General features: G+C 38.5%; 2 protein-coding genes and 1 pseudogene across 2 annotated transcripts; 1 reads left to right on the forward strand and 2 right to left on the reverse strand.

Annotated features, from left to right (window-relative positions):
• Positions 1-42: 42 nt before the first annotated feature.
• Positions 43-25,093, reverse strand: IFRD1 (interferon related developmental regulator 1). Its single transcript, XM_055420848.2, has 12 exons — positions 24,955-25,093; positions 20,266-20,370; positions 20,040-20,124; positions 19,197-19,321; positions 16,525-16,682; positions 13,363-13,413; positions 13,101-13,279; positions 12,904-13,012; positions 7,845-7,979; positions 3,999-4,127; positions 3,459-3,554; positions 43-792 (listed from the first exon to the last, which is right to left on the reverse strand). Exons 1-12 carry the CDS (start codon positions 25,043-25,045, stop codon positions 703-705), a joined length of 1,353 nt encoding a protein of 450 aa, XP_055276823.1. The 5' UTR covers positions 25,046-25,093; the 3' UTR covers positions 43-702.
• On the forward strand, positions 1,500-1,908 carry LOC129552441 (small ribosomal subunit protein uS8 pseudogene; annotated as a pseudogene).
• Positions 25,088-25,574, reverse strand: LOC148778344 (uncharacterized). Its single transcript, XM_088834581.1, has one exon. The coding sequence runs from the start codon at positions 25,244-25,246 to the stop codon at positions 25,088-25,090; it is 159 nt and encodes a 52-aa protein (XP_088690707.1). The 5' UTR covers positions 25,247-25,574.
• Between the last annotated feature and the right edge of the window lie 947 nt (positions 25,575-26,521).

Here is a 26,521-nt window from a genome sequence, read left to right on the forward strand (position 1 = left end):
ACATAAACTCATAAATGTTTCTTCTATTAGAAAAGAAGCACCTTTAATGTGAAAAGATCTTTATTTCAAAATAAAGAGCACAAGGTCTTACACAGCAGATAAAATTAGTGTTACTGCCCTCAGTGGTCAAGGTTACCAACTTTTCTGGCTTATATTAATTCATCATGAACAACGGATGGACTGATTGGCCTGTAAGCGCAGCTGTATGGTCACATGGTATAATTCCTTTTGTTGATCCTAGTGACACAATTATTAAATTCCACTTAAAATGGAAAATAACAGCAGCTTTTCCAGATCTAGCTCCCAAAATTGTATCCTGAACTCATCTGTGTAAGATCTTAAGTTAAAAACTTTGTGTGTCTATATTATTATAATCAGTATTTCTGACAATCACAGCCTAAGAAATTTAACTTTGGCTAACAGTTTTTCTCATCATGAAATCAAGTGAAATACCTTATGTTTGCTTTTTTCATAAATAGAAAATGACCAAACATTACAAATATTTTATGTTTAGTGATTATATATACAAAGAATATTCAATAATCAGGACTTACTATCTGCAATACTATATAAATTATAATATAACCCCTACTACAAAAGCTATCTGTTGACCAAGATAAAAACTGTCTCTAGAGATTAAATACATTAGAAATTACAAAAAAAAAGAGAGAAAACAGAAAGTGGTCTTCAAATGCTAAAAATCTAGAAGAATTCTCCAACATCTGCTCTCTTATCACGACATTTGCTTCGAGCTTTTGTTCGAGCTTTGAAGGCTGCAGAATTATATAAATGCTGAAATGGGAAAGAAGAAAATATGTATGAGCCATAAAGTTTTAGATATTCTTATAAAGTAAGAAAAAAAATTATAATGTGATTATAATGTAAATAATGAAGCTGATTTAGCAAAAAAAAAAGGGGGGGCGGTGAGGGGTGAAGTAAAAAGGCAAAAAGCCTTACCTATCAAATAAAGAAACAGCTGTATAAGTATTTTACTTAGAAATTTGAAACAAAAAAAAAAAACTGAAAGGCTGAAATGAAATCCTGAGAAATGGGAAAGGAAGGAGCAGGGAACTAAATTGCTTATAAGCACTGAAGTACTACTGAAACTATATATATACATCCCTGGTGGCTCAGTGGTATAAAGAAACCACCTGCAATACAGGAGACTAGGGTTCAGTTCCTGGGTTGGGATGATCTCCTGAGAAGGAAATGAATGCCATCTCAACTCCAGTATTCTTGCCCGGGAAATCCCATAGACAGAGAAGTCTGGCAGGCTACAGTCCGTGGGGTTGCCATGGACTGAAAGGAAAGAAATTAACTAATTTGACTTTAGATATACTTTATATGTTTAAAAGACACAAAGAATGAGGGAGAAGATTTGATTAATACATGATAGTTCATGACGATTCTGTATGAAAAAAATAATCAAACGTAAAATGTCAAGAAAATTTTTTAAATAATAAAACCAGCTCTTTCTGCCATCTTTCCATGCCACCAGAATGGTGAGCATTAATGTCCTGGCTGATGCTTTCAAGAGTAGCAACAATGCCGAAAAGAGAGGCAAACGCCAGGTCCTTATTACACCATGCTCCAAAGTCATCGTCAGGTTTCTAACAGTGATGATGAAGCATGGTTACATTGGCGAATTTGAAATAATTGATGATCACAGGGCTGGGAAAATTGTTGTGAACCTCACAGGCAGGCTAATTAAGTGTGGAGTGATCAGCCCCAGATTTGACGTGCAACTCAAAGATCTAGAAAAATGGCAGAATAACCTGCTCCCATCCCGTCAGTTTGGTTTCATTGTACTGACAACCTTCATGGACCATGAAGAAGCAAGATGAAAACACACAGGAGGGAAAATCCTTGGATTCTTTTTCTAGGGATGTAATACATACAAATAAAATGCCTCAGAGGAAAATTAAATAAATAAAACCAATGCTGTCAAGTATGTGTTTAATATCTACATGCATTCATTCAACACTGAAAATAATAAAAAACAGTAGAATAATTTTGGAAGGTAATTTGACAATACATCTCAAAAATCATAATCAAGCTCTATAGTCCCATGCAAGGACTTTATCCAAAAAATAATCCAAAAGAGAAATGTAAAAATATTAGTATTTATTAGAAAATTTTACAATGCCTAACAATCAAGTATATGTCCATCAAAATGATTAAATATAAAGATTTTATAAACATACAATAAAACAATTCACATCCACTAGGATGGCTATAACTTGAAAGGAAAAAAAAAAGTATTGGTAAGGATGTCAAAATTTGAACTCTCATATTGCTAGTGGGAAGGTAAAATGCACTGCAGTCATTGTAGGAAACAGTTTGGTGGTTCCTTAAAAAGTTAAACAACAGAATTACACATGACTGAGCAACTCCACTCCTAGGTATATACCTAAAAGAACTGAAAACAGGTGCTCTAATAAAAACTTGCATGTATGTGTTCAAAAAACCCACAATTTAGAAGGATCAAAAGTGGAAACAAGCCGAATGTCCACAAACTAACAGAGATAAACATGTGGTATATCCATACAACAGAGGATTATTTGGCCACAAAAAGGACTGAAGTACTGACCACCCTACAACATGGATGAACCTTGGCAACAATATGCTAAGTGAAAAAAAAAACAGTCATAAAAGGTCACATTATATGATTCTCCATCTGTGAAATACCCACAACAGGTAAATCCATAGAGAAAGAACGCACATTAGTGATTGCTTATCAGCAGCTGAGAGGAAAGAAGAGGTGAATTTATTTAATGAACCTCAGTTTCCTTTTTGAGGTGACAAAAATGTTTGGAAACTAGATAGTGGTGATGGTTGTGCAACACTAACACCACTGAACTGTATACTTTAAGTGAATTTTACCTTAGTAAAAAAAATAATAAGGATTTTTGAAATGTTATGAAATTTTCCAGGCAAGAATACTGAAGTGGATAGCCATTCCCTTCTCCAAGGGATCTTCCCTACCCAGGGATTGAACGCAGGTCTCCTGCATTGCAGACAGGTTCTTTAATGCTGAGCCCTGGGGAGGCCAAATAATATTAATCACTATTTAATGTTTAAACTCTCTAAGCACATTTGTTCTCCTCATCTGTAAAATAAATCTGGTACTTACTAAGTTTAGGCTCAGTCATCAGATATGAAAGAAGCACTTTTGTCAATATTTATCCTTAAATATATAAACTTCATAGAACAAAGGGAAACAAAAAATGAAAATAGTTTCTATGTTAATAGCATTATGGATAAAAATTTCTTGTCTTAACCCTCCATACTCTAAATGGACTAAAGTGTCTATACTTTTTAGTCCAGCTCTGTCTGAAACACCATGGAGAACTAAATATAGTTCACAGACATAGCTAAATGCCTGTCACCTGGCAGAATCAAAGCTTTGGCTCCACTTCTGTGCATTCAGTTCTCCTGAAAACAAAAACCAAACCTACCCTTTCAAATCGAGAAATCTTCATTGTCTTCAATGCAGCAGCATCAAGCATCACTGGGGGTCCAAGTTCAAATACATTGCGAAGGAATTCATTTGACTTAAATAAAAGAGGCAATAAGGTTCAGTATTAAACATCAGTTTTCTTTTTTACTACATAAACTGAAATCTGGTTAACAGAAGTTATGTGGAATTTATAAGTAAGAACGGATGTCACTTATTTTCTTTGTTTCTCATAAGACCAAATTGTTTTCCAATGCCCTGAATTCAAGAAAGCTATGTCAAATTAGTTGCTTTCCTACAAAGATGTCAACAGTGCTCCAACAGTCAAAGAGATGCCCCACCAAGCTTACACTATACAAAAACAAAAAGGACAGTTTCATATTTATTCCCCTTAACTTTCAAAAATAAATTTGCTATTGTGCCTACCATATACTGAAAAGTCTGTATATTCAAACTAATTTCAAAAACAGTGAAGTGAGGTACATTCAAAACTACTCTCTAATTTAAAAGCAAATATACAGAAAGGATGTCACCCACTCACCTGCAAGTGGTACTGCATTCCTGATCCGAGAATCTCCTTAAAGGTGTCATATGTATGTTTTTTGACCCAGCAATCAATATACATCCTTTCAGGACCAAATTTAACAGTTTCTGTTGGAAAATCCCGTTCCTGGTCAACAGAAGAATAAAAATTTTAAGAGGAACCAAAATGAGAGATCTAAAGAGATCCTACATAAACACAATTTCTAAATGAAATGAATAGTATGGTTTAAACCAATACCTCCATCCCTGAAATATGAATAGACTAGAAAGCAGAAGTACTATCCTACATAAAGAGTGCAGAATTTGTCTAGCTGCAGTAGACATGGCAAAACTACCTTGTTGTGAATGTTTTTTCATTTCAAAAGCACTCAACAAACTTGCTGGAAAAGTCAGATACTTGTACTGGTTTAGGATTGGGGGTAGGAAAGGTTATAGGACAAGTCAGAAAGACAAGATGCCCCCACAAGCCAGTGGTGAAATTAGGGAAGCAGAAATCTAGGACAGGAAATAAAGACAAATGATGTTAACTAACAGACCAACCAAAAAGGAGGAGGAGCAACTAGAGGGTTCAGAGGGCCTTTGAAGATTCTTATTAACCTATGTGGTGCGGTGGTAGAGAATCTACCTGCCAATGCAGGAGACTCAAGAGACATGGTTTCCATCCCTGTCAGGAAGAGCCCCTGGAGGAGGAAATGGCAACCCACTCCAGTACCCTTGCCTGGGAAATTCTATGGACAGGAATCTAGTGGGCTACAGTCCATGGGTCAGACATGACTAAGTGACTTGAGCACACACACACCCCCAGGAAGGGAAGAAGTGATTTCCACAGAGACAGGAGAAACAAAGTGATGGGATTTGACTGGGCAGGACCACTTCAATTGCCTTCCCCACGTCTATTTAGTCCCCACCTCTCTCAGCAGACATAGGATCTTATGTAATAAAAAAGAATGTGAATGCTAGATTCACATGGATATGCCACTCCCTGGCTTGTGACTTTGGCAAGTTTTAACCTGTTTGGGTCTGTTCCCTTGCCTGCAAAGGCTATCTATACGTCTACCACATAGAATTATTAGAGGTATAAGCATATTTTGTGAAGCACATACAGTGCTTGGGCTGTTACAACAGCTCAAAATGAGGATGACAAAACAGTAGGATTCTATTATTTCAGCATTTCTTATTTTAGAAAACAGAGACACCAGGAAAGAACTCCCTATAAACTCATGTGTATCCTTACCTATTCCTCGCTCTTAAAGCAGATAGGCCCTCCTCCCTAGTTCAAGGCTAATCATTTTTCTTTCAATGCCTCATACCACAAATCTTTCACTTTATTTTCAAAGGCTCCTTTCTCCATTGATTCCTTTTCCCAAAAACTGTCTCTAGCATTTAAAAAAGCAAACCCTCCCGCAATCCAGTAATCAGCTCTCTTCTTCTTCCCATCACAGCCATGTTTTTTAAGTCAAGACACACTATCTCCACTTTTTCACCTCCCATTCACTTTTCAAATCACTTCAGTTTGGTTTTTGTCCCATCATTCTACTGAAGCTGGTCTTAAAAGGTCACTGTGGTGTTAGGAGAAGACTCTTGAGAGTCCCTTGGACTGCAAGGAGATCCAACCAGTCCATCCTAAAGGAGATCAGTCCTGGGTGTTCATTGGAAGGACTGATATTGAAGCTGAAACTCCAATACTCTGGCCACCTGATGTAAAGAGATGACTCATTGGAAAAGACCCTGATGCTGGGAAAGATTGAGGGCAGGAAGAGAAGGGGACGACAGAGGATGAGATGGTTGGATGAAATCACCGACTCGATGGACATGAGTTTGGGTAAACTCTGGGAGTTGGTGATGGACAGGGAGGCCTGGCGTGCTGCGGTTCATGGGGTCGCAAAGAGTCGGACACAACTGAGTGACTGAACTGAACTGAACTGAATGACCTAAGTGACAAATCTCATTGACACTTTACATTCCCTCCCTAGACCTATCCGCAGTGTTAGGCCCTCAAAGACAGCACAGTACAGTACGTTCAGACTCCAGCTCTGGTACTTCCTGTTTTTTGACTATTCCCCTGGTCTCCATTTTTCCTTAAAAAGATAATCCTGCTGTTTAAGACCTATACTGGGACCAAAACAAGAAAACCAACATATCAAATGTTTACCAATTTAATACATGAACTTCAAAATGGGTTTTTGGTGAAAAGAAATGGTGTGGCAAAACAACCACACCCCAGATGGACCATTCTCTGCAGCAACTGAACAAGAGCCAACAAGGAAGTAGAGTCCCCCAAAGAAAGCTGGGTTTCAATATAAGACAAGAGACAAGATCATTGAGCAAGGCTCTGTGACATGCAGGTAGACTGACGCTGAGCTGGAGGAACAGGGAACCAATCAAAGGGCAAAGAAGGAACAGAAATTCTGAGATGAAGAAGAGAGGGTGGGTAAAGCCTGGGAGGGAGGTCACCAGAGGACAGAATTATGAGGCAGACGCAGGACTTCCACTTCTATTGATAGCAGAGGGGGTGGGGTGGGGGGCAGAGGGAGGAGACAAGAGGCCTGTTAAAACTGGTTCACATCGAGATTTCACATGCATCTTTCTCAGGAGAGTCAGTACTTTCTACCATGACCAGCCTGGGCTGAGGGACCTGTCAACAGGGTCTGTGGGAGCCTATTGACCTTAAAATCTGTTACCCAGAGAGGATCCAAAAAGACAGAAAATCTGAAATCAGTTATAATCCAGAAAATCTACAACATGTCATTAATGTATCTTTTGGAGGCTACAGGATCTAAATACAGGAATAGTTAATTTCTAAATTCCACTCAAGAAAATCACTTGCTTATTTGGGGATTTTACCACACTAATTATAAGACCAAAAAGATTTTAGTATGTATGTACGTCTGTTCAAGTCAGGGCTTTTTTTTCCCCTTATTTTGTTTTTTAAATAACATCCTGAGTAAATATAAAGTATTACCTGAGTAAACATAAAATATTATTATAAAGCAATTATTATTAACATTAACCAAAAATTTAGATCACAGAGGACCTATATACTAATTTATACCCTAGGTTTTACTTCTTTTATTGTAAATTAGAACGAAGAAAGTAGTTCTTAAGCAGGTTACGTAAGAATCAGTGTAACACTTGAAAATTGGATCTGAGTGGGGCTTTAGTATTTTCTTTTAAATTCCCATTCTAAAATTTCATACACATTACACCGAATGACTCCTTACTAATACTCTTGAAAGAAATGCCCCATTAACATTTATCAAAGAAACTTATCCTTAACCATGCACTATAAGCCCTAAAGGTTTCTAAATCAAATTATTTGCCAGGTAGCCTAAAGCAGGTTAGAGGTCTACAGAAAGGATTCAAGCATCAGAAAATGATATGCTGGGTTTTGTTATTTCGGCTTTTGGCACCTAGCTTTCCCAAGGAGCTCACAAAGGTCTCTGCTTAAAGGTACTGAAGTATAGGCAATAATTTACTATTTACAAAGATAATTCACTATTCATATAATACTAAGTATCTATGTGCTAATAACACCAAGTCTTGAATGATGGCAAGTACATCAAACTGAAGTACATTTCTATCACTATGAATCTTTTTTATCTTTTTCAACATCAACAGAAGAAAAATAAATAAACCTTTATAACATCAGAATTAATTTTTCCTTTGTTTAAAAAGAAAAATTTTTTTCATTTTTGTTGTTAAAAACCTGCTCAGTCTTAAAATGAGGAAATGATTTAGCTCAAAGGTGAAGTTCAATCAGCAAAATCACCCAATTGACAAGTCTGGCTTAAAACAATCTAATTTCAAAAGAATTAATTAACTATTAAAGCATTAAGAAGCCTACCTCGACCGCCCTCAGGATGTCTCTGAACACTGACCGCTGCTTTCTCTTGTCTACCTTGGCCCGGTGCTTATTTCCATCTGTAGCCAAAGTCCTAAGCATCTGAGTTAAAGACTCCATGTCTTCATAAAAAAAGTCCTGGTCAGAAAAACACTTATTAACATGCAAAAATTTAATCCAGAAATACTGTCTACAAGATGATACACTACCACCAAATAATGAACATTCCTCTTCTAAGTATATCCAGATACGCTCAACCAACACTTACTGTGTTCCAACTGTATTCAAAACATTACTGGGACTTCCAAGTTCAGTGACAGTCAGATACACATAAATCAATATAGTTTCTACCCTCTGGTTCCCCAGACCCCAAGGCACATATTCCCAGAACTCCAAATTTCTTTATACCAAAAGGGCAAGCTATTAGTAATGCTTTTTAAAGCTCCTAATTTCTAATTTACTGGCCACATTTCAAATAAACAACCAAGTATTTACATTTACATCAGGAGCACAACTCAAGTGATTAAATTGTTTCAGAAAGAAAAATATTTTAATCCCTTTTGGAGGGAAGCCACAAAATATATTACTATTTGCTATGACCTTAAGTAGACTATGGTTTTTCTAGTGGTCATGTACAGATGTAAGAGTTGGACTGTGAAGAAAGCTGAGCGCCAAAGAATTGATGCTTTTGAACTGTGGTGTTGGAGAAGACTCTTGAGAGTCCCTTGGACTGCAAGGAGATCCAACCAGTCCATTCTAAAGGAGATCGGTCCTGGGTGTTCATTGTTAGGACTGATGCTAAAGCTGAAACTCCAATACTTTGGTCACCTCATGCGAAGAGTTGACTCACTGGAAAAGACTGATGCTGGGAGGGATTGGGGGCAGGAGGAGAAGGGGACGACAGAGAATGAGATGGCTGGATGGCATCACCAACTTGATGGACATGAGTTTGAGTGAACTCCAGGAGTTGGTGATGGACAGGGAGGCCTGGCGTGCTGTGATTCATGGGGTCGCAAAGAGTCAGACACGACCGAGCGACTGAACTAACTAACTAACCAAGTAGACTATAGGCTTCTTTATTACAGTTTAAATGGCTATACTTTTAAGAAGTCTATTTTGGGTGTTTTTATCCTCTAATTAAATTTTACAACCACATTAAAAACTAAGCAATGATTCAGAATTATTTAGTTGACCAAAACTAAAGCAGACAGAAGGTGAGACATCTCCAGCTCTAGCTATTAATACCTAGCTATTAACCTTTTTTGCATTAGTGGTAACAATCATTTAACTTATTCTATTAAAACAAGAAACTCTTATTTCGGGCATTCTTCACATTGTACTATATATATTTATTAACTGTTCCATCTCAAAAGGTACAGATGTAATTTCTGTTAATGCCTAAAAAGATTATTACACTCATGGAAAATAAGCTTGAAATCAACACAGATATTCTTTTAAGTACACAAGTATTTTCTTATTGTCAGTATTTTAGAGACTGTATATTCTTAACTGTTCTAAAGAATGTTTTCTTTCAGGTTCTAATTCAACTTCCTATGGCTGAATTAGCTGGAAATGACACCTGTTAACAAGACTTTCATCTAGAAAAACGGTTACCAAAACTGAAAAGCTATTATTAAAACAATTCAATGTTATGTTGATGTCTGTATTTATATTTCACTAAATTTGATTCCATCATAACAAAATAAGAATTGTTTTACTCGTAGAAACAAGTACATTTCAGAGACTCACAGTTGCCTACTTATTTTACTGGCTATTAGTTCTTTTGTAGTTTTCTCAAAAAAAAAAAAATTGTATGGAAGATTTAAACACATATAGGAGAATACACCAAAAATTAACAAGACTCTATGCATTACCATAATTTGTTCTAAGAACTGGGACTCACTGCCAGTGGTTATCAAGAATCTTATCTCCCAGCAGACATTTTTTTAATCAGAGGAATCTGATATAAAAAGGGGATAGTTAATACCACCCACATCTCGTAAGTTTATTATAAGGCCTAAGTAAAATATATTTATATATCCTAAAAATACATACATAAAATACATAAAACACAGTACATAAATATCCATTATGCTATAGTTCTTTTATGATACAGCCTGTTTCAGTACAACTTAAAACTTTCAAACAGGTCTAAAGATAATTATTTCATACTAAAAAAATGGCTGTAATAAGTTAAATGGTTTCAAAAGTTGAGTGGAATTAAAATGAAATGAAACCACAGAAAACTTAAGAGTTCAAGTACACAAGATGAGATGCTGATGGTCACAAAAATCATGCCCTAAACTAGTATTTTCTATATAGTAGTCACCGGAGCACTGATTGTAAACAAAACGAAATAAGCTGTACTAAGTGTTAAGAAATAACTATAGGGAAGTCTAACATTAAAACAGAGTTTGATCCCTCCCCACTTCACTGCAAAGCACTGATTACTATTTCCAGAATGGTTTTATCTGACTACTCAACTACAAAGACTTTTATTCTTTTCACCCCTGCAAATTGAGGCAGAATGTCGTTGTCAGGGTATGGAGACATTTTTACATGAGCCGGTTATCCTATAAACAAAATCAAGAAGTGAGAAGCATGTAATTTAAGGAAATGTGCTTTGAGTCCTCAGATTTTATTTCTACTGTGTCTCTGTCCTGAAGCACTGCCCCTGTCAGTTTAGGTGAAAGATGGAACAGGGAGAATTAGGGACGGTCTGAGAATACTGTATTTTGGTACAATTTCCTGAATTAGTTTATCATGTGGGCCTCAGACCTATAATTTTTCTCTTAGTTTAAGAACTCACTCCAGTGTTCTGGCCTGGAGAATCCCAGGGACGGGGGAGCCTGGGGGGCTGCCGTCTATGGGGTTGCATAGAGTCGGACACGACTGAAGTGACTTAGCAGCTGCAGCAGAGAGCTCCAAAAAGGCTACTACTAGACTACCAGCAAGGGGGAGGCGATATGCAATTCAGCTAACAGTGTAGGAATAGCTACCACTTACACTGTACTTGGCACATGTTCCAATAACTCATGGAATGGCTACCCACTCCAGTATTCTTGCCTGGAAAATCCCAAGAACAGAGGAACCTGGTGGGCTCCATGCAGACCCATGCATACAGTCCAAGCTGTGGGACATGACTGAGTGACTAACACTTTCATGCACACTGTACTTGGTACGTGTTCCAACAACTTGTGAGGTATTAACTATTACCATCTCCACTTTAAAGGTAAGAATAGGACTTCCAAGGTGGTCCCGTGGGTAAGAATTCGCCTGCCAATGTAGGGGGGATGGCTTCAATCTCTTGTCAGGGAGCAGCCCACATGCTGCGGGGCAACTAGCTGGTGTACCACAACTGAGCCTGCGCCCCCTGCAGCCCACCTGCCACAACTAGAGAAGCCCGCCCACTGCAACGATGATCCTACCACCCAAAACTAAGACCCAAGGCAGCCAAATAAATAAACAAATACAAAACTTACTTAACAAAAATAGCAAACAAAACACGTAAGTTCTGTTTTATAACACAGTTCATTTTTGTCTTTGACAAGGATATGGTCAAATTAAACATGTTTGAGTGACTTCTCTTGACTATCAAATATGATTTATTAAGTCAGAGACGGTAAGATACGCAGGTGGTAATACTATTTACACTTATGCAAATTTAAACAAATTCAACATATATAATTTAAATTGCATCATTAGTTCACTTTTAGGATGCACTTCAAAGGAAAAAGAAAAGAAATTACCATTTCTAGTCAGTAGAGGAATACAAGATTAAAAACTAGGACATCTGGCTTCTGTGCCTTGAGGTTAAGGAGCTATTAACTAGTTCAATAAAATTAAATGGATTGCTAAACTTGAGTCCAATTTCTCACATATGGAGATTCATGAGCTACTGACAGTGTGAATAACTTACTTTTAATTCATACCAGTTATCTTTCAAAATAAGGAGGGTGGGCGGGGGGCAGCCAAACACAGGCCAAGAATGGAATGTGAAAAACCAAGGCAACTCAGAACATATATTAATCTTATTTAGATTTATCCACTGTTAACTAACTTCTTTAACTGCAGAAAAGCGTCATTCCAGAAAATAATCTTTCTCCTTAAATTGGAAAGCGGCTAGGAAGTAACCCAAGATTCACAATAGAGGTCACAAACCAGGGTAACCAACTGTTCCAAATAGCTAGCCTAACACAAAGGGCTTCAGGACATAGGACTTTTCAGTGCTAAATTTGGAATACCACCAGGATGGTGGATCATCTCTTGGTCACCTACCACAAACTCAAATACCTGCAAAAGCAAAACTGTGGTATTAAAAAAAAAAACAGAAAGAAAAAAAGCAACCATGAGTGGCCAGCGGTAGAGAACTAAAAAGCACATGTCCCAGGCTAAAAGGACATGTTTATTTTCATCTTTGGCTTTAGAAAGGGCTTCCCTGGTGGCTCAGACAGTAAAGAATCTGCCTGCAATGCGGGAGACCCAGATTTCATCCCTGGGTAAGGAAGATCCCCTGGAGAAGGAAATGGCAACCCTTGCCTGGAGAATCCCATGGACAGAGCAGCTGGCATGCTACATTCGATAGGATCACAAAGAGTCGAATAGGACTGAACGAGTAACACACCTGGCTTAGAAAAGTTAAACATGATGGTAACTAAACTCATCTGACTTAATCCCAAACCTACACTGACATCATATTTCATCCATTTGTCTGACGTTTATTATAAGTGCCTGAATTACCTTAATGTGTCTCAGGTCTGAGAAATCCAAGCAGATCCAAAAGATTATACAGGACGACTCTCCATGAATAATAAGAGTGTACTTAAACTTCAGTTCTATAGGCAGCAATGATTAAGTATAATGAGCTACTCTCAAATATTGCTCTACCAACCAACCACTATTGGTTTATGCTCTTATTAAGTATTTCATCATCACTGCCAAGAAGCAGGACAACCAATCATTAGGTTGTCATAACCAATCATAAGAAACCAATCATTTCTTAATTGTGAGGGTAATGACAGAATAATGGTTCTTGTGACATTTTTACCCATCAGATACTTACACTCTCCATTCCTCTGGCCAATTCAAACAGAAGTGCCAAAGATTCACCAGCAGCTATTCTCATGTTTACATCATCAGAAGAAAGGAGACTTGGAAGTTTATGGAAATGCCTGGAGAACAGACAGTCATTACTATGTGAACACAACCAATTATATCAATAAATGTTGTTTTTATAAAATAAGAACAAAAAATACATACACCTCAAGCTTTTTCTTTACTTCATTGATTGGGCATATGGTCAGTAATAATGTCCACGCGAGAAGCGAGCTGATATGAAGTGCTGTGTTAGGGGTGCTACAGATAACATTAGTGTCCTTCTCTTTGAGATAGGACTTGGTGAAGATATTTTCCAAACACTGCAGAGTTGAATACAGCTCCTATTACATAAGAGCAGGAAATAAGAATACCATCTTAAATGAGAAATGTGCAAATAACTGGATTCAAAAGGCTCTCTACTTACAGTAATGTCATCTGTGGCAATAAAACAGCAAACACCAAAGCAAGTTGCACACTAAAAAAAGCAAAAAATAAATCAGACATTAATTTTTGCCATTTTCTTATTAATTTTACATATTCCTGTTTTTATAATTCAACGTGAAAAACTTACCAGCTACATGACTATGCTAGGTCCCAAGTATAGTATAAAAAGAAGGAAAAAAACAGGGTTAAGAGTTAAGGGAAGTGGGCTTCAGCTAAAACCCAGTAAGGTCTGCTAGTAAACTTTAGAGTTCAACTTTAGCAAAGTTACTCCATTTCTCTTGGGTCTTCCTTCATTAATCTAGCAGATCATTTCAAGCCAACTCCAAAGATGCTTACTCTTTAGAAGAAAAGCTAAGATAAACCTAGACAGCATATTAAAAAGCAGAGGCATCACTTTGCTGACAAAAGTACGTATTGTCAAAACTATGGTTTTTCCAGCAGTCATGTACAGATATGAGAGCACTGAAGAATTGATGCCTTCAAACAGTGGTGTTGGAGAACACTCTTGAGAGTCCCTTGGACTGCAAGGAGATCAAATCAGTCAATCCTAAAGGAAATCAACTCTGAATATTCATTGGAAGGACTGATACTGAAGCTGAAGCTCCAATACTTTGGCCACCTGATGTAAAGAGCCGACTCATTGGAAAAGACCCTGATACTAGGAAGGATTGAAGGCAAAAGGAGAAGAGGGCAGAAGAGGATGAAATGGTTAGATAACGTCACTGACTCAATGAACATCGATTGATCTGAGCACACTCTGGGAGATGGTGAGGGGAAACCTGGCGTGCTACAGTCCATGGGGTCACAAAGAGCTGGAAACAACTGAGTGAGCGAACAACAAGAAATCCGAGATTACCAAGGTAAAACCCACCTAACAAAACAGATTCAGGATATTTATATATAATCTACTTCCAACATTATAGGTGCCAGTAATTCTCAGAACACTTGTGCTAATTATATAAAAGCAGAATTTGAAATTTATAAGGCTTTATTACCCTTCATTTCCCTTTTCTCCATATGTTATCACTAAAATGCCCTCATGTTGTTCCAAGTACCACTAAGGTGTAAGTCTTTAAAGGCATCATTCACATGCCCCCAATTTCAGCTAGTTCTGTTTCAGTACTATGAGGACACTTGTAATATTAATCTGTTTGCTGCCACTATTTTATTCTCATTAAGTTATCGTAAAAATTAGACAGTTAAAATTTGAAAGTAGCTGAAGCATTATTCTCAGTAAAAGAAAATTTCAATATGTAATCCTCTCCTAAGTAAGCAGCAGAAGCCAGGACACATCTCGTAAGAGAAAAAAAAGTAGGATTGCCTTCATTTAATAGAGATTCCTTCTACAAATATACAGAAGAATGCCAGAATTTTGCTTTTTTTAAATTCACAACAAGAGTGAGAAGGATGAAGAAAGTGCCTTGGACGACCACAACAACTCACATGCAACCAAAACTAACTGATTGCCCCAAATACCTAATCAATAATGTTTTCTGTCAAACATTTCAAATACCCGTAATACTCCTGAGCAATTTCAAAGCTGCAAGAAACTAGCCAAAAAAGGAAGAACAGAAAGGTAAAGAGATTACTAACTACTTGGGGGCAGAGATTCCTATAAAGTTACCAAACTCCTACTCCTTTTGCTTCAGACTCCTCCCAGCATCTATACAGCTGGTAAACCAAGAACTCTCAGCAGAAGTGACCTGCCTCTGTCCTCCAGCTTTCCTCATCTCACTACCACAGCTGCTATTTGAAAAGAACCTAGGGGTAGGGCAGAGCTGCAAGATAGATATGCCGAGGGACTTGCTGACTTGACTGGGCACTGATATGTACAAGAAATAAACTTTTATTAAACCACTAAGACTTCAGGGTTTACCTGAGAGAAAGAGTAATGTCATTTACCTTGCGTGCATGCATGCTAAGTTCCTTCAGTTGTGTCTGACTCTGCGATCCTGTGGGGTGTAGCCCACCAGGCTCCTCTGTCCATGGGAGTCTCTAGGCAAGGATACTGGAGTGGGCTGCCATGCCCTTCTCCAGGGGTTCTTCCCAACCCAGGAGAAAACCCAAGTCTCCTGTGGCTCCTGCACTGCAGGTGGATTCTTTACCACTGAGCCACCAGGAGAGCCCATCATTTACCTTCGGTTCAGTTCAGTCCAGTCGCTCAGTCGTGTCCGACTCTTTGCGACCCCATGAATCACAGCACGTCAGGCCTCCCTGTCCACCACCAGCTCCCAGAGTTCACTCAAACTCATGTCCATCGAGTTGGTGATGCGATCCAGCCATCTCACTCTCTGTCGTCCCCTTCTCCTCCCGCCCCCAATCTTTCCCAGCATCATAATTAGTATTAAAAAGTTTTAAACAAACTGGTTCTCTTGCTAGAAAAACAGCTTAGAATTCAAATTCACTAACAATAAATTCTTATGATCTATTAAGGTTCTTAAGATTCTTAACATCCATTAAGATTCAAATCCACTTCCTAAATCCACTAAGACTGCCTCATGTTTCTGTGATAAAGCAAAAGATGTTTTGTGTGATCATTTAAATCACTTATTTAGCATAACAGAAACCAACAACCAACTCCTCCACCAAAATTCACAATCTTACAGATCTAAGTGGTAAATATCAATTAGAAAATGAAAGCTTTTCCAAACCCCCCAAATCAGATAAATATTTCAAAAGTCAGAGTTCCCTACATCAACCAAATCCACCCATGTTAACTACAGCACTCAGCTCTTTCACAGGGTGTTTTAGGTCAGAATTAAAACAACAACAACAGCAACAAAACTCCATTACATTTCTTAGAATAAAAAAATAACTACACAATAAACATTGTCTAGACCATTTGTTTAAGCTCCAATAAAAAGTGGGTAATCCTAAATAATTCAACATTGCACTGTACTTCATATAAGCACATGATCTTCAGTTTCAAAGATGTAGAAATCTGCTCTATAAGGGATGTTCTATTGAGCATCAGAAAATTTAAGAAAAAAATTGTCATACTGAGTCTGCTCACTAAAAAACAAATGAGAATAAAATGATAATAAAAACCTTCTATATTTTTGAAGATGCTATTTTCCCAGGTCATCACAAGGTCTGAGTATCATGCCTAGATAGATCTGTAATTTAAAAATTCTATACTTACAGTTTGCCTGGCCTGGATACTAGCTGTTCCATCACAAATTATTTTCTTCAGGATTGGTCCAAGAGTCTTTAAAACTTCTTCACTTTCAATTCCAGGGCCCAACTGAATACAAAGAACAGATGCTAATGCTGCAGCTGCACGCTGCTCATCACCTTTTCCTATAAAAGAAGTCACCAGCAATTATGACAAATCATTTTCAGTAGACTTCTTAAGGCAGCAATTTCCCAAATTTGTTCTATTTCAAAACAGCATCTACCAATTATGAAACTCAAAGTATGCTCAAGGCTTTGGCATGACCTATAAATGCAGTGAGGTTAAAGAGCTCAAACTCTGGAAGCAGGCCACACTCGAATCCTAGATCTATCACATAATAGCCAAATGACCTTCAACCAATTACTCTTATTCTCATAACAGTTGCTCATCTGTAAAATGGAAATTAATACCTATTTTAAAGAAGAGTACTGTATCAGGTCAGCAAAATAATGCATTTCAAGCTAATATGACTTTTTTTATTTTTAATTTTTATTTAAAAATGGTACAAAGCACAATGCCAAAAACATTAACAGTTAAAATTTCACCAAATGAAAAAATACTATAGAATACACAGTTGTAAAAAGCTACATTAAGTTATTTTACAACTGCCTCAAGCTGCAAAAAGAAAAAAAACCCAATACCATACCTAAGTTATCCCTCTCTCAAAATAATGCCATTTATGTTATAAACCATGAGCACCCCCATCAAAAGACGGGAACTGCTTTTGTTAATTCATATATATATATATATATGTATATATATTTATGAGACTGTATCACTTTGCTATACACTTGAAACAAATACAACACTGTAAATAAAATATAATCTGACTTTCTAAATCCTTCATGAACTCACAGAATAGTGCGCAAATAGCCCTTGAAATAACTTGTCAAGCATTTCAGATGTATACAGCCCATGAGGTAAACTAAACCTTCAGGGCTTTCCTCCACCAATATTGTTTTAAATAAGCAAGGGATTAAAACAGGTATTCTTGGGAATTCCCTGGTGGTACAGTGGTAAGGACTCCACATTCTCACTGTAGAGGGCTTTTTTCGTTTGATCTTTCGTCAGCTGCATGGCATAGCCAACTATAAATAACGAGTCTTTAAAACTATACAAATACGTTAATATAAGTGATTGAGTGAGTGAATGAAGTCACTCAGTTGTGTCTGACTCTTTGCAACCCAATGGAGTGTACCTGCCAGGCTCCTCCATCCATAGGATTTCCTAGGCAGAACACTGGAGTGGGTTGCCATTTCCTTCTCCAGGGGATATTCCTGACCCAGAGATCAAAACTGGGTCTCCTGCACGGCAGGCAGATTCTTTACTGTCTGAGCCACCAGGGAAGCATGTTAATATAAAGTTAAGTGTAAACTATCTTGAGAACTGTATACACCAAAGGGTTTGCATAAATTTTGAATTTAAGTTGTTATCTGATAAATTAAATGTCTATGCAGGTTGTAATGAAATTTTAAAAGGTCTAGTCCAAGTACCTTATAGGATACAGTTTCAATATAAATACTTTTAACAAAGCCATTGTAGTATCTCAAAGAAGTTGGCTCTGCTATCGACTATACCAATAACAAGTTATATAACTTTAGACCAGTCTCGCATTTCCTAGGCCTTTCATTTCTCTGCACAATGAGAGGTGGATTAGACCAAAGGTTTCCAAACACCCATTCTTGACAAAGCTTTCACCTGAGGGAAAATGAGAATAAAGACAAATGTTCTTACTTGGCAAAATAATTAAGCTGGTATCCCCAAACCTTTTGAATTCTGGCATTTTTCTAAAATTGAAAGTCTTTGATAATACTAGACTTAATCTTTAAGGTCTCTCTTTATTCTTAAAAGTTCTTTGATCATAGAAGATCCTAATATGAATTCTAGAATCTCTATGACAAAGTTCAAGAATTCAAATATTCCAAGGGATATTCTGAAATGATGTCATTGAAAGTATGATCAGTGTTTTAAATAAGAAAATGAAGTAGATAATTATGATACTGTTTTAATTTTAGAAAAATGAAGTATAAAATAATACTTTTTGTTGACATCTGACACAAGTTTTCAAGTCTTTGTTATGCACAAGAGAATGGCAAACATCTCTTTAAATACAACTACAGCTGACAATCCACCCCAATCTTTCCTAGTTTCAAATGCTTACTGCATTTTTACATTTTGAAACTATAGTTTCTAAAGCTAACAAGCTTGATTTTGAGTTCTAACAAGACTGATATATTCCCTGTCAAGTACAAGGTTACAAGAGTGAGCCAGACTTTTAGTGCTATTAACAAATGTTACTGCATGCTGCTGCTAAGTCACTTCAGTCGTGTCCGACTCTGTGTGACCCCATAGACGGAAGCCCACCAGGCTCCCCCATCCCTGGGATTCTCCAGGCAAGAACACTGGAGTGGGTTGCCATTTCCTTCTCCAATGTGTGAAAGTGAAAAGTGAAAGTGAAGTCGCTCAGTCGTGTCCGACCCTTAGCGACCCCACAGATTGCAGCCTACCAGGCTCCTCCATCCATGGGATTTTCTAGGCAATAGTACTGGAGTGGCTTGCCATTGCCTTCTCCGATGTTACTGCATAGAAGGGAGCAAATTACTTTTAGGTTCTGTGACTGTGTAAAGTAAGGACATTACCTTTTTTCAGGCAGCGCTCAATGCTATCAGTTAAGGTCATTCTTCTTTCCAGAATAAATTCATAAAGCATCTTTGAAGCCAGTGCATTTTTAATACCTTCAAGGGCTGCTTGCCTTGTTTTCGCACTATTTAAAACAAAATATAAGAGAAAGAAGATACAGCTGGAGTGTACCATCAATGAGACTTGTAAAAGCCTAGTTTCCTCTAAATTTTTTCTATTTATAGATTTTTTAACATATAATTTTCATGTTCACACCATTTTTCAAATAATAATTTAATTTTCATCTACAACTCACCCTACTACCTATCATAGCATTTTTCTGCTTATTCATTTAATAACCACAACATTAAATGGCCACATAGTATTTCATAGTTTCAGTGTATAAGGCATGTTCTTCTACATTACATATTCAAGTAAATACGTATTTTTTTTCTTTAACAGTACAAAAGTCCAGAGATCTTGTTTGCATCTTCTGGGGTTTTTAATTCCATTTGTTTTAATTTTGTTCTAGAGTTACTGTTAAGTAAGAAAACAATTTGGCTTTAGTATTATTCAATAGCTATCCTTTCTAGTTGAAGATTAACTTTTAATTCAACAAATACACTTCAATTATCAAACACAGATATGAACTCTTATTCTAGAACAACTAATCTACTAATGTAAATTCTCATGGCATGTTCCTATCTACATTACAAGTCCAAAGGTGCAAAAAACTAAAATATCCAAAGTAAACAAATCAAGCTTTAGGAAAACAATGCTCAAAGAAATAACTGCACATATTTTATATAAAAGGTGGCTGATCAAAATCACCCAGAATGAAAAGAGCTTCCAGTAATTCCCACCTCTTATCCAGGGTCAGGTCAATGAATCCCTTCAACTTATACTCTAAGTCTTCTTGAGTTCCTTCCTCATCAAGGACTTCTGGCCCTAAGGAATAATAAAACCAACCACGTAATTTAAACAGAAAAAAGCAGATAGGGAAAAGTAATAGAATACTTAGCTACAAGAATTCCTCGACCTAAAACATCCTTTTATGTTTTGTCACAAATCTAAACTGAAAACTCATACCATCTTCAGCAAAACTGGAAGGATCGCTGTAACCACTGCAATGGCTCATTGTTTCAATCGATGCATCCTCATCACTAAAAGGTTGAACATTTCGATGCTGGCCACCTAGTAGGTAAAAGAGGGTGGAGGTAAATGATTTTGTTGTCATATATGCAAATACTTAACTTGGGAATTTTAAAACTTACTTAAAAACAAGCCATAATAAAAACCCAAACTTACTTAAGAGATAATTTTTTTTTAACAAAAGAACACACTTAAATATTCCTGCTGCTGCTGCTAAATCGCTTCAGTCGTGTCCGACTCTGTGCAACCCCATAGACGGCAGCCCACCAGGCTGTCCCGTCCCTGGGATTCTCCAGGCAAGAACACTGGAGTGGGTTGCCATTTCCTTCTCCAATGAGTGAAAGTGAAAAGTGAAAGTGAGGGCGCTCAGTCGTGTCCGACTGAGTGACCCCATGGACTGCAGCCTACCTACTATAAGTCAATTCACCTACTATGTATTTCAGAGCACCAACTATTTACAATATACATCAACTGCAGAAATATATCAATCATCTAGTATGTGACCATTTTTGGTAAAACAAAAACCAGTATTACAGATAAAAAACCACTTCCCAATTACTTCAAATCATGAAGACAATAAAAATAATCAACATAAAAATAAGACAAATGCATTTTCCAATGAGAATAACATTAACTGGTGAATGGGTTCGTTTTTAGGTTACACATGTCTTATACAAAGGGAAATTTGAGGCACTGTGGGATGGTAGTTTTAAGTAAGACGATTTGAATTGAGAGGATCAAAAAGTTTAAGATAGAAGTTTTAGATGCTGCCAAGTGGATCCAACATGGCACAGAAAATAATGATAGCAACTGGATGAAGTAACTGATCACTAAATAACTACAGTGTTGGTAAGATGTGTAAGAAAATACAAAGAGCTCTGATAGACTATCTACAGGATTTTTGTTCCCAAGTCATAGAAGACAGAAGAGCTGAGAAGTCTTGTGAACTAGCATACAAATCACTTAAGAGGCAGGACTATGAAATGGTCCTCAAGCACTGCACAGAGGCCCTCCTTCCTCTTACCAGCACTCTATGGTGGACTTCACAGGACCAAGTCCACTGGAGAAAGCATCTATTTAAGAGTCCTCTTAACAGAGTTGTCTCATGTTTGCAAGTAAATTATAGGCAAAATGCAAGCTGATAAAGATTGTAAGCATGGTATGCTTAAAATTGGGAATCTGCTTTGAAGACTTTGAGCAATGTTCAAGACCTGACTTTTTTCACATGCCAATTTCAGAAATGACTACAGTATTTTAAAAACCTATGACTAGTGACTAAGCTGGATGATGACTTTCCTACCATGATGGGTGTACACATTAACATTTGTTCCTAGTCAAGTGTTAACATTCCTGTCACTCCCTTGGGAAGACAGATAGTGCTGTTTCAAAGTTTGTGTGAGTACTTGTGATCAATTAAGGGTCGAATTTTAAGACCTTAAAAAGACGTTTTAGTATTTGATATAGCATAAAAAGCCTGTTAGACAAATCACGTTCAAAAGAAAGGTTCTAATATACCCAAAAGTTTTAAAATATCAGTGCTATTATTAAAAAAATCTTTTTTTAACCTAGAATCTTCCTCTCAATTTCATCAATCTAAGGAATAAATCTATTACTCTAAGGAATAAATCTATATTCCTAGTCACTGTCATTTCTAATTATTTTTGTTTTGTGGGAATTTCATATTAATAGAAAGATTATTCAGTCATCAATTACACTGAGCACTGAGTTAAAAGAAGTCCCCAATTCCACCCCAAAAGTGACCATGAGTCACCTGATTTAACTCTGAGTTCCAATCAAAGATTGCACTAGATATCTCTTAGGTCCCTATGTTCAAGAAATCTGTATCATTTAATACATCTTAAGAAAGGCTTCTCAAAAATTCTCTGAGTATAATTAAGCCTGTTGCTGTCTTTTTTATAGCTTTAAAAAATCAAAACAGAGATGAGATTTTAGCAGATTTGTAAATCAACACAGGAAGCAAGTGGCCTTCAAATCTGCTTGCTCTCCAAAAGAGAATAAAGTGTGCCAATCAAAGTAGTGAAGTATAAAGAATAAGCAATGAAGCCAAGACACCAAAACTTCCTAATCATAGTGCTTAGGAAAGAATAAACAAATAAACAAAGACCTATGACATCATATTCTATTTTTGGATCTGTCTTCATGTGTTTTCATGATCTGAAGTAGTTGAGTCGTCTGCTTAACTTTTACTAGTATTTATTCACAAACCGTATTTTTCACATTCAGCCTATTTTTAAACTGTCAAAGAGAGTTTCCTATCCAGGTGTTACTCAGCTCCCTTCTCTAAGTTTCAATGATTTCCCAAAGCTCAAGGGGAAAGAGATTATTTAAAAAAATAAATAAATAAAGGGGAAAAAACCCTGTATGAGTATCTAATATCTAGGTCACACTCACCCACCTTGTGATCCTAAGTACCATTAATGAGGTGGCCGTTTAGACACATTAAGTCCTTATTTCTTAAAGGGCTTACTTACTAACACAGTTCTGTTATTTCCTAAAAATGCTCTCTTCAAAATAAGTGCTATGAAAAACACACACACTTGAACAACAGGTCAATTTTATTAGTGTCCCGGACCCCCTCCACTAACTTAAAAAGTATTTAAATGGGAAACCCAAAACGATAGAGAGAAGTTGGTTATTTCTTGGTTGTACATGTGAAGATTTCATATGAATCCCATTTCTTCTATAGATGTCATTTAAAAATACCAGTAAGGTAAGAGACTTTTAAGTACAAGTTTGTGAAAATTTTCCATCTCTTCTACTCAACTATTATTTATTTATTTGAGTAAGTAATATTGAAGTGGAACCAACTTAACCTTTTCAAAAAGTAAATCCCACCCCCAAGCCCCAATCAGAGGCAAGCACAGCTAACAAGTTCTAGTGTAAACGTCCAAAGATAGTCAAAGCATGTATAGTTTTATAAACTTTCAAATAATTGTTTTCCTGCTGCTGAAAAGTCACAAATGAGAATTTCCAACTAAAATTTGAAAAGCAACCCCCCACTGCCTCCTGAGATTATTCTCTAAGTATCAGGAAGGAAGGAGGCTGGACAGGAAGCTTCAGATGGGAATAAATGTTCCTTTGCGAATCAAGGAGGCCATTACCATTTTCAAAATGACTTTAGCTTGCTCCAGCTCTGTGTTTGTTTCAACAAAAGGTAAACTTGAAGAATTAAAATTAATACGGATTTTCTAGACAGAATTTAAATGTTTACTTCTGAGGAGAAGACAAAGCAGAAAAGTAAAGAGGTATCGATTCAGACAGAGCAACTAGATGTATTTTATATTTTGATCAAGAATGAACTTCATGAACACCGAAAGCAAGCATTCAATCAAACTAAAGATATAAAAGGGGGGCTGCATCTATAATAACTCATTTCTACTGTCAATTATTAAATATTTAATACATGATCGCAAGTTTTCCTCTTGCTTTTTAAATATCAGTTTCCAATTCTTTAATAAGACTGGCCTATTTATGTGCTAAAGAACAAAGTCATATCATTCTGAGGGTTAAAGTGGCAACTGTATTCACAAATATATATGGCTAATAGATTCGATGTGATAACATCTGAGGTTATTTTAATATTTAATTTCAAAGTTTCAATAAAGCAATTATTAAGTGAGATGACTTTATCAGGTTTAACACTAGCTTTCAGTATGGTGTGTCTCGTTGGAGTTTCTGCTTGAAGTCATTTTTTCCTAGCCGTATAGTTAGGACTAAAAAATCATTAATTAGTTAAGCACCTACCCATCCAGGAAAAGTTTCGACTTTGTAAAGAGTAATCAAAAAAAAAAAAACTAAACTAAACTTTTGGCTAACTGCAATCTGAGCTCCTCACCACTCCCGCCTATTCCGGGCTCCCAGCGGAGAACCTACAAAATACCGCACAAAGGAGAACGCAGTTTCTGCCCCCGGGAGAAGGAGCTGACTTCGGCGGGTCGCACGAGAGCTGGGGGCTCGGGATCTGTGCGGGTGCCAGACAGAGGTAGGAGCAGAGTCTACGCTGGGACAGTGGATCCGCCTCTCGTGCCTTGGCCGGGCCAGGTGCACACGCGGGATGCGCAGGAAGGCAGCTGAATGGGGTGCCACATGGGCTCCTCTGCGTCACCCCGGCCCCACGGCGCAAGGACCAGGCCGCGTGACGCAAGAGCCGGTCCAAACCCGCCGGACGTTTGGCATTCCCGAGAACTCCATGTTGGAGCCGAGTGGTCAAAGGCGACCAGTGACAGCATGGACAGAACTCCGAGCTCGGCACCACCCTCTGTCAAGGAGAGCTCTAGAGAGCCAGTACCAGTCTCTGAAAACACTTCCTCTCCCGCCCAGCTCCCAGTCACCCCCAATCCTGACCCATTCTCATGCGCAAGAACCCATATGCCCCTTCCCTGCCCCGCGGCCGGTGCCCAAGAGTTCGGTTCGCACGCTAGATCCAAGTCGCGCGAGGTTCGACCCCCAGGGCACGCTGGGAAGCGTAGTCCGCCGGCCACTCCAGGCGCCCCGCCAACGCATACGTCTAGAGAAATAGAACTACAACTCCCAGGGTGCCCAAGGCTAAGCGACTCGCCAACCCGGCCGGTATCTGGGATGCCGGCGGCGGGGATACTTTCTTACCTGCTGTCGCCGCCGTCGCTGCAGCTGCCCCTGAGCCGCCACCACCACTGCCACCGCGGTGGGGAGTGTTCCGCTTCTTATTCTTCGGCATCGTGGGACGCCCGGTGCCGCCTAAACTCTAGCTTAGCGAGGATCAGCCGATGGAGCTGCACTTTTTACTCGTGCGTCTGTGCGACGGGCGGCTGAGAGGCGAGTCTTCGGCTAACAACAGAGGCGAGAAGCGGCGCGGGTAAGAGTGGGCGATGGCGGCAGCAGAAATCCCCGTGAAGAGCTGTGATCGGAAACGATACATGTTTCTCTCTAGCGCGGGAGCTAAGGCGGGGCGGTCGAGTCCACGACGCCTTAAGTAGCAGGACCGCCGCCTGTCGTCACCATCCGTAGGCGGGACTCGAACTCTCACTAGCCAATCCCCATGTATCCCCACCAAAGGCCGACTTGGGGCGGGCGGAGGATGCTCACCACAGATCCCATGTCGCAACTCTTCCAGCGGCGCCCGGGGAGCTGGTCTTCGTTGTTGTGCTGAATTATGGGAGATGTAGTCGGCCCCGTGGAGCCACCTCCCAGCTCCTCCCAGCTGGCTTTTCTGCACACATGCTTCCTTTCTCGTGACCCTTCCACTGCCTGCGGGCGGCCCAGCCTTGGAATTGACGGAGGTGGCCGCCGGCGGTGAGCAATGCCGTGGGTATGCCACATGACGACAGCCAGCTTCCAACTGGGAGCTACGCAATCCGCGTCGCTGGTCTGACTCCAGAGACTCGCGTTCGTCTCTTTAACCTTTCCCTTGCTGCGGCCTCTGTCCTGGCACAGAAACCCCTCTTTGGGAACGTTTCCGTAGTTGAATTAGTTTAGCGATCATCAGTATCTATAACTGAATTGTGGTTCAGGGCTATGTGCCTCCCCTCACCTTCAAAACGATGCGCTTTAATCTGGTTGGGTTTCCCAGATGGCTCAGCGGGTAAGGAATCCGCCTGCATGGCAGAAGACAGAGAGACTTGGGTTTGATCCCTAGGTGGGGAAGATACCCTGGAGAAGGAAATGGTGACCAACTCCAGTATTCCTGCCTGGAAAAGCCGATCGAGAGAGGAGCCTGGCAGGTTACAGCCCATCGGGTCACAAAGAGTCGGACACCACCGAGCACAAGGCACATTGACAATCTACTTAGTCATGTACTTCTTGTATTTCTCCTATTTTAGACTAGAAAGATCTGGCGACTCAGAGTCTATGAAAGAATGTGTCCTTTGACAATTCTTCCTGCCAGTTAGGAGGTCAGTCTGGGATAAGTATTGGGTTTGGGAAATTTAACAGCTGGTAAAACAAACATGAGCTATAAATACCAATAATCTCAGCGTTTTTTTGTTTTATTTTCCAAGGTGAGTCTAAGATCCGTCTTCCTTGTTACATTTGTTACATATTTAGAACCTGTTATTGAGTTCATATATTATGCTTATGACAGACCGAACTCACTGACTCACTTCAATGTAGGTGACTCATCCCCGACTCCACCTCTCTCCTGAGCTGCTTCTCTTATTTTCTTTTGAATGGCATGTAGCACGTTTCCACCTGAATG

This window comes from Moschus berezovskii, chromosome 3 (assembly GCF_049115385.1).
Source record: "Moschus berezovskii isolate FMDL1 chromosome 3, NW_MosBer_1.0, whole genome shotgun sequence".
Taxonomy (NCBI): domain Eukaryota; kingdom Metazoa; phylum Chordata; class Mammalia; order Artiodactyla; family Moschidae; genus Moschus; species Moschus berezovskii.

Coding starts and splice junctions, on each gene's coding strand:
- IFRD1 (XM_055420848.2), bottom strand. CDS start 25,045: ATGCCGAAGAATAAGAAGCGGAACACTCCCCACCGCGGTGGCAGTGGT. Junction 20,371..24,954: donor AGCGACGGCGGCGACAGCAG/GTAAGAAAGTAT, acceptor TTTACCTACTAG/GTGGCCAGCATCGAAATGTT. Junction 13,414..16,524: donor GTATCCAGGCCAGGCAAACT/GTAAGTATAGAA, acceptor TGCTTTTTTTAG/TGTGCAACTTGCTTTGGTGT.
- LOC148778344 (XM_088834581.1), bottom strand. CDS start 25,246: ATGTATCGTTTCCGATCACAGCTCTTCACGGGGATTTCTGCTGCCGCC.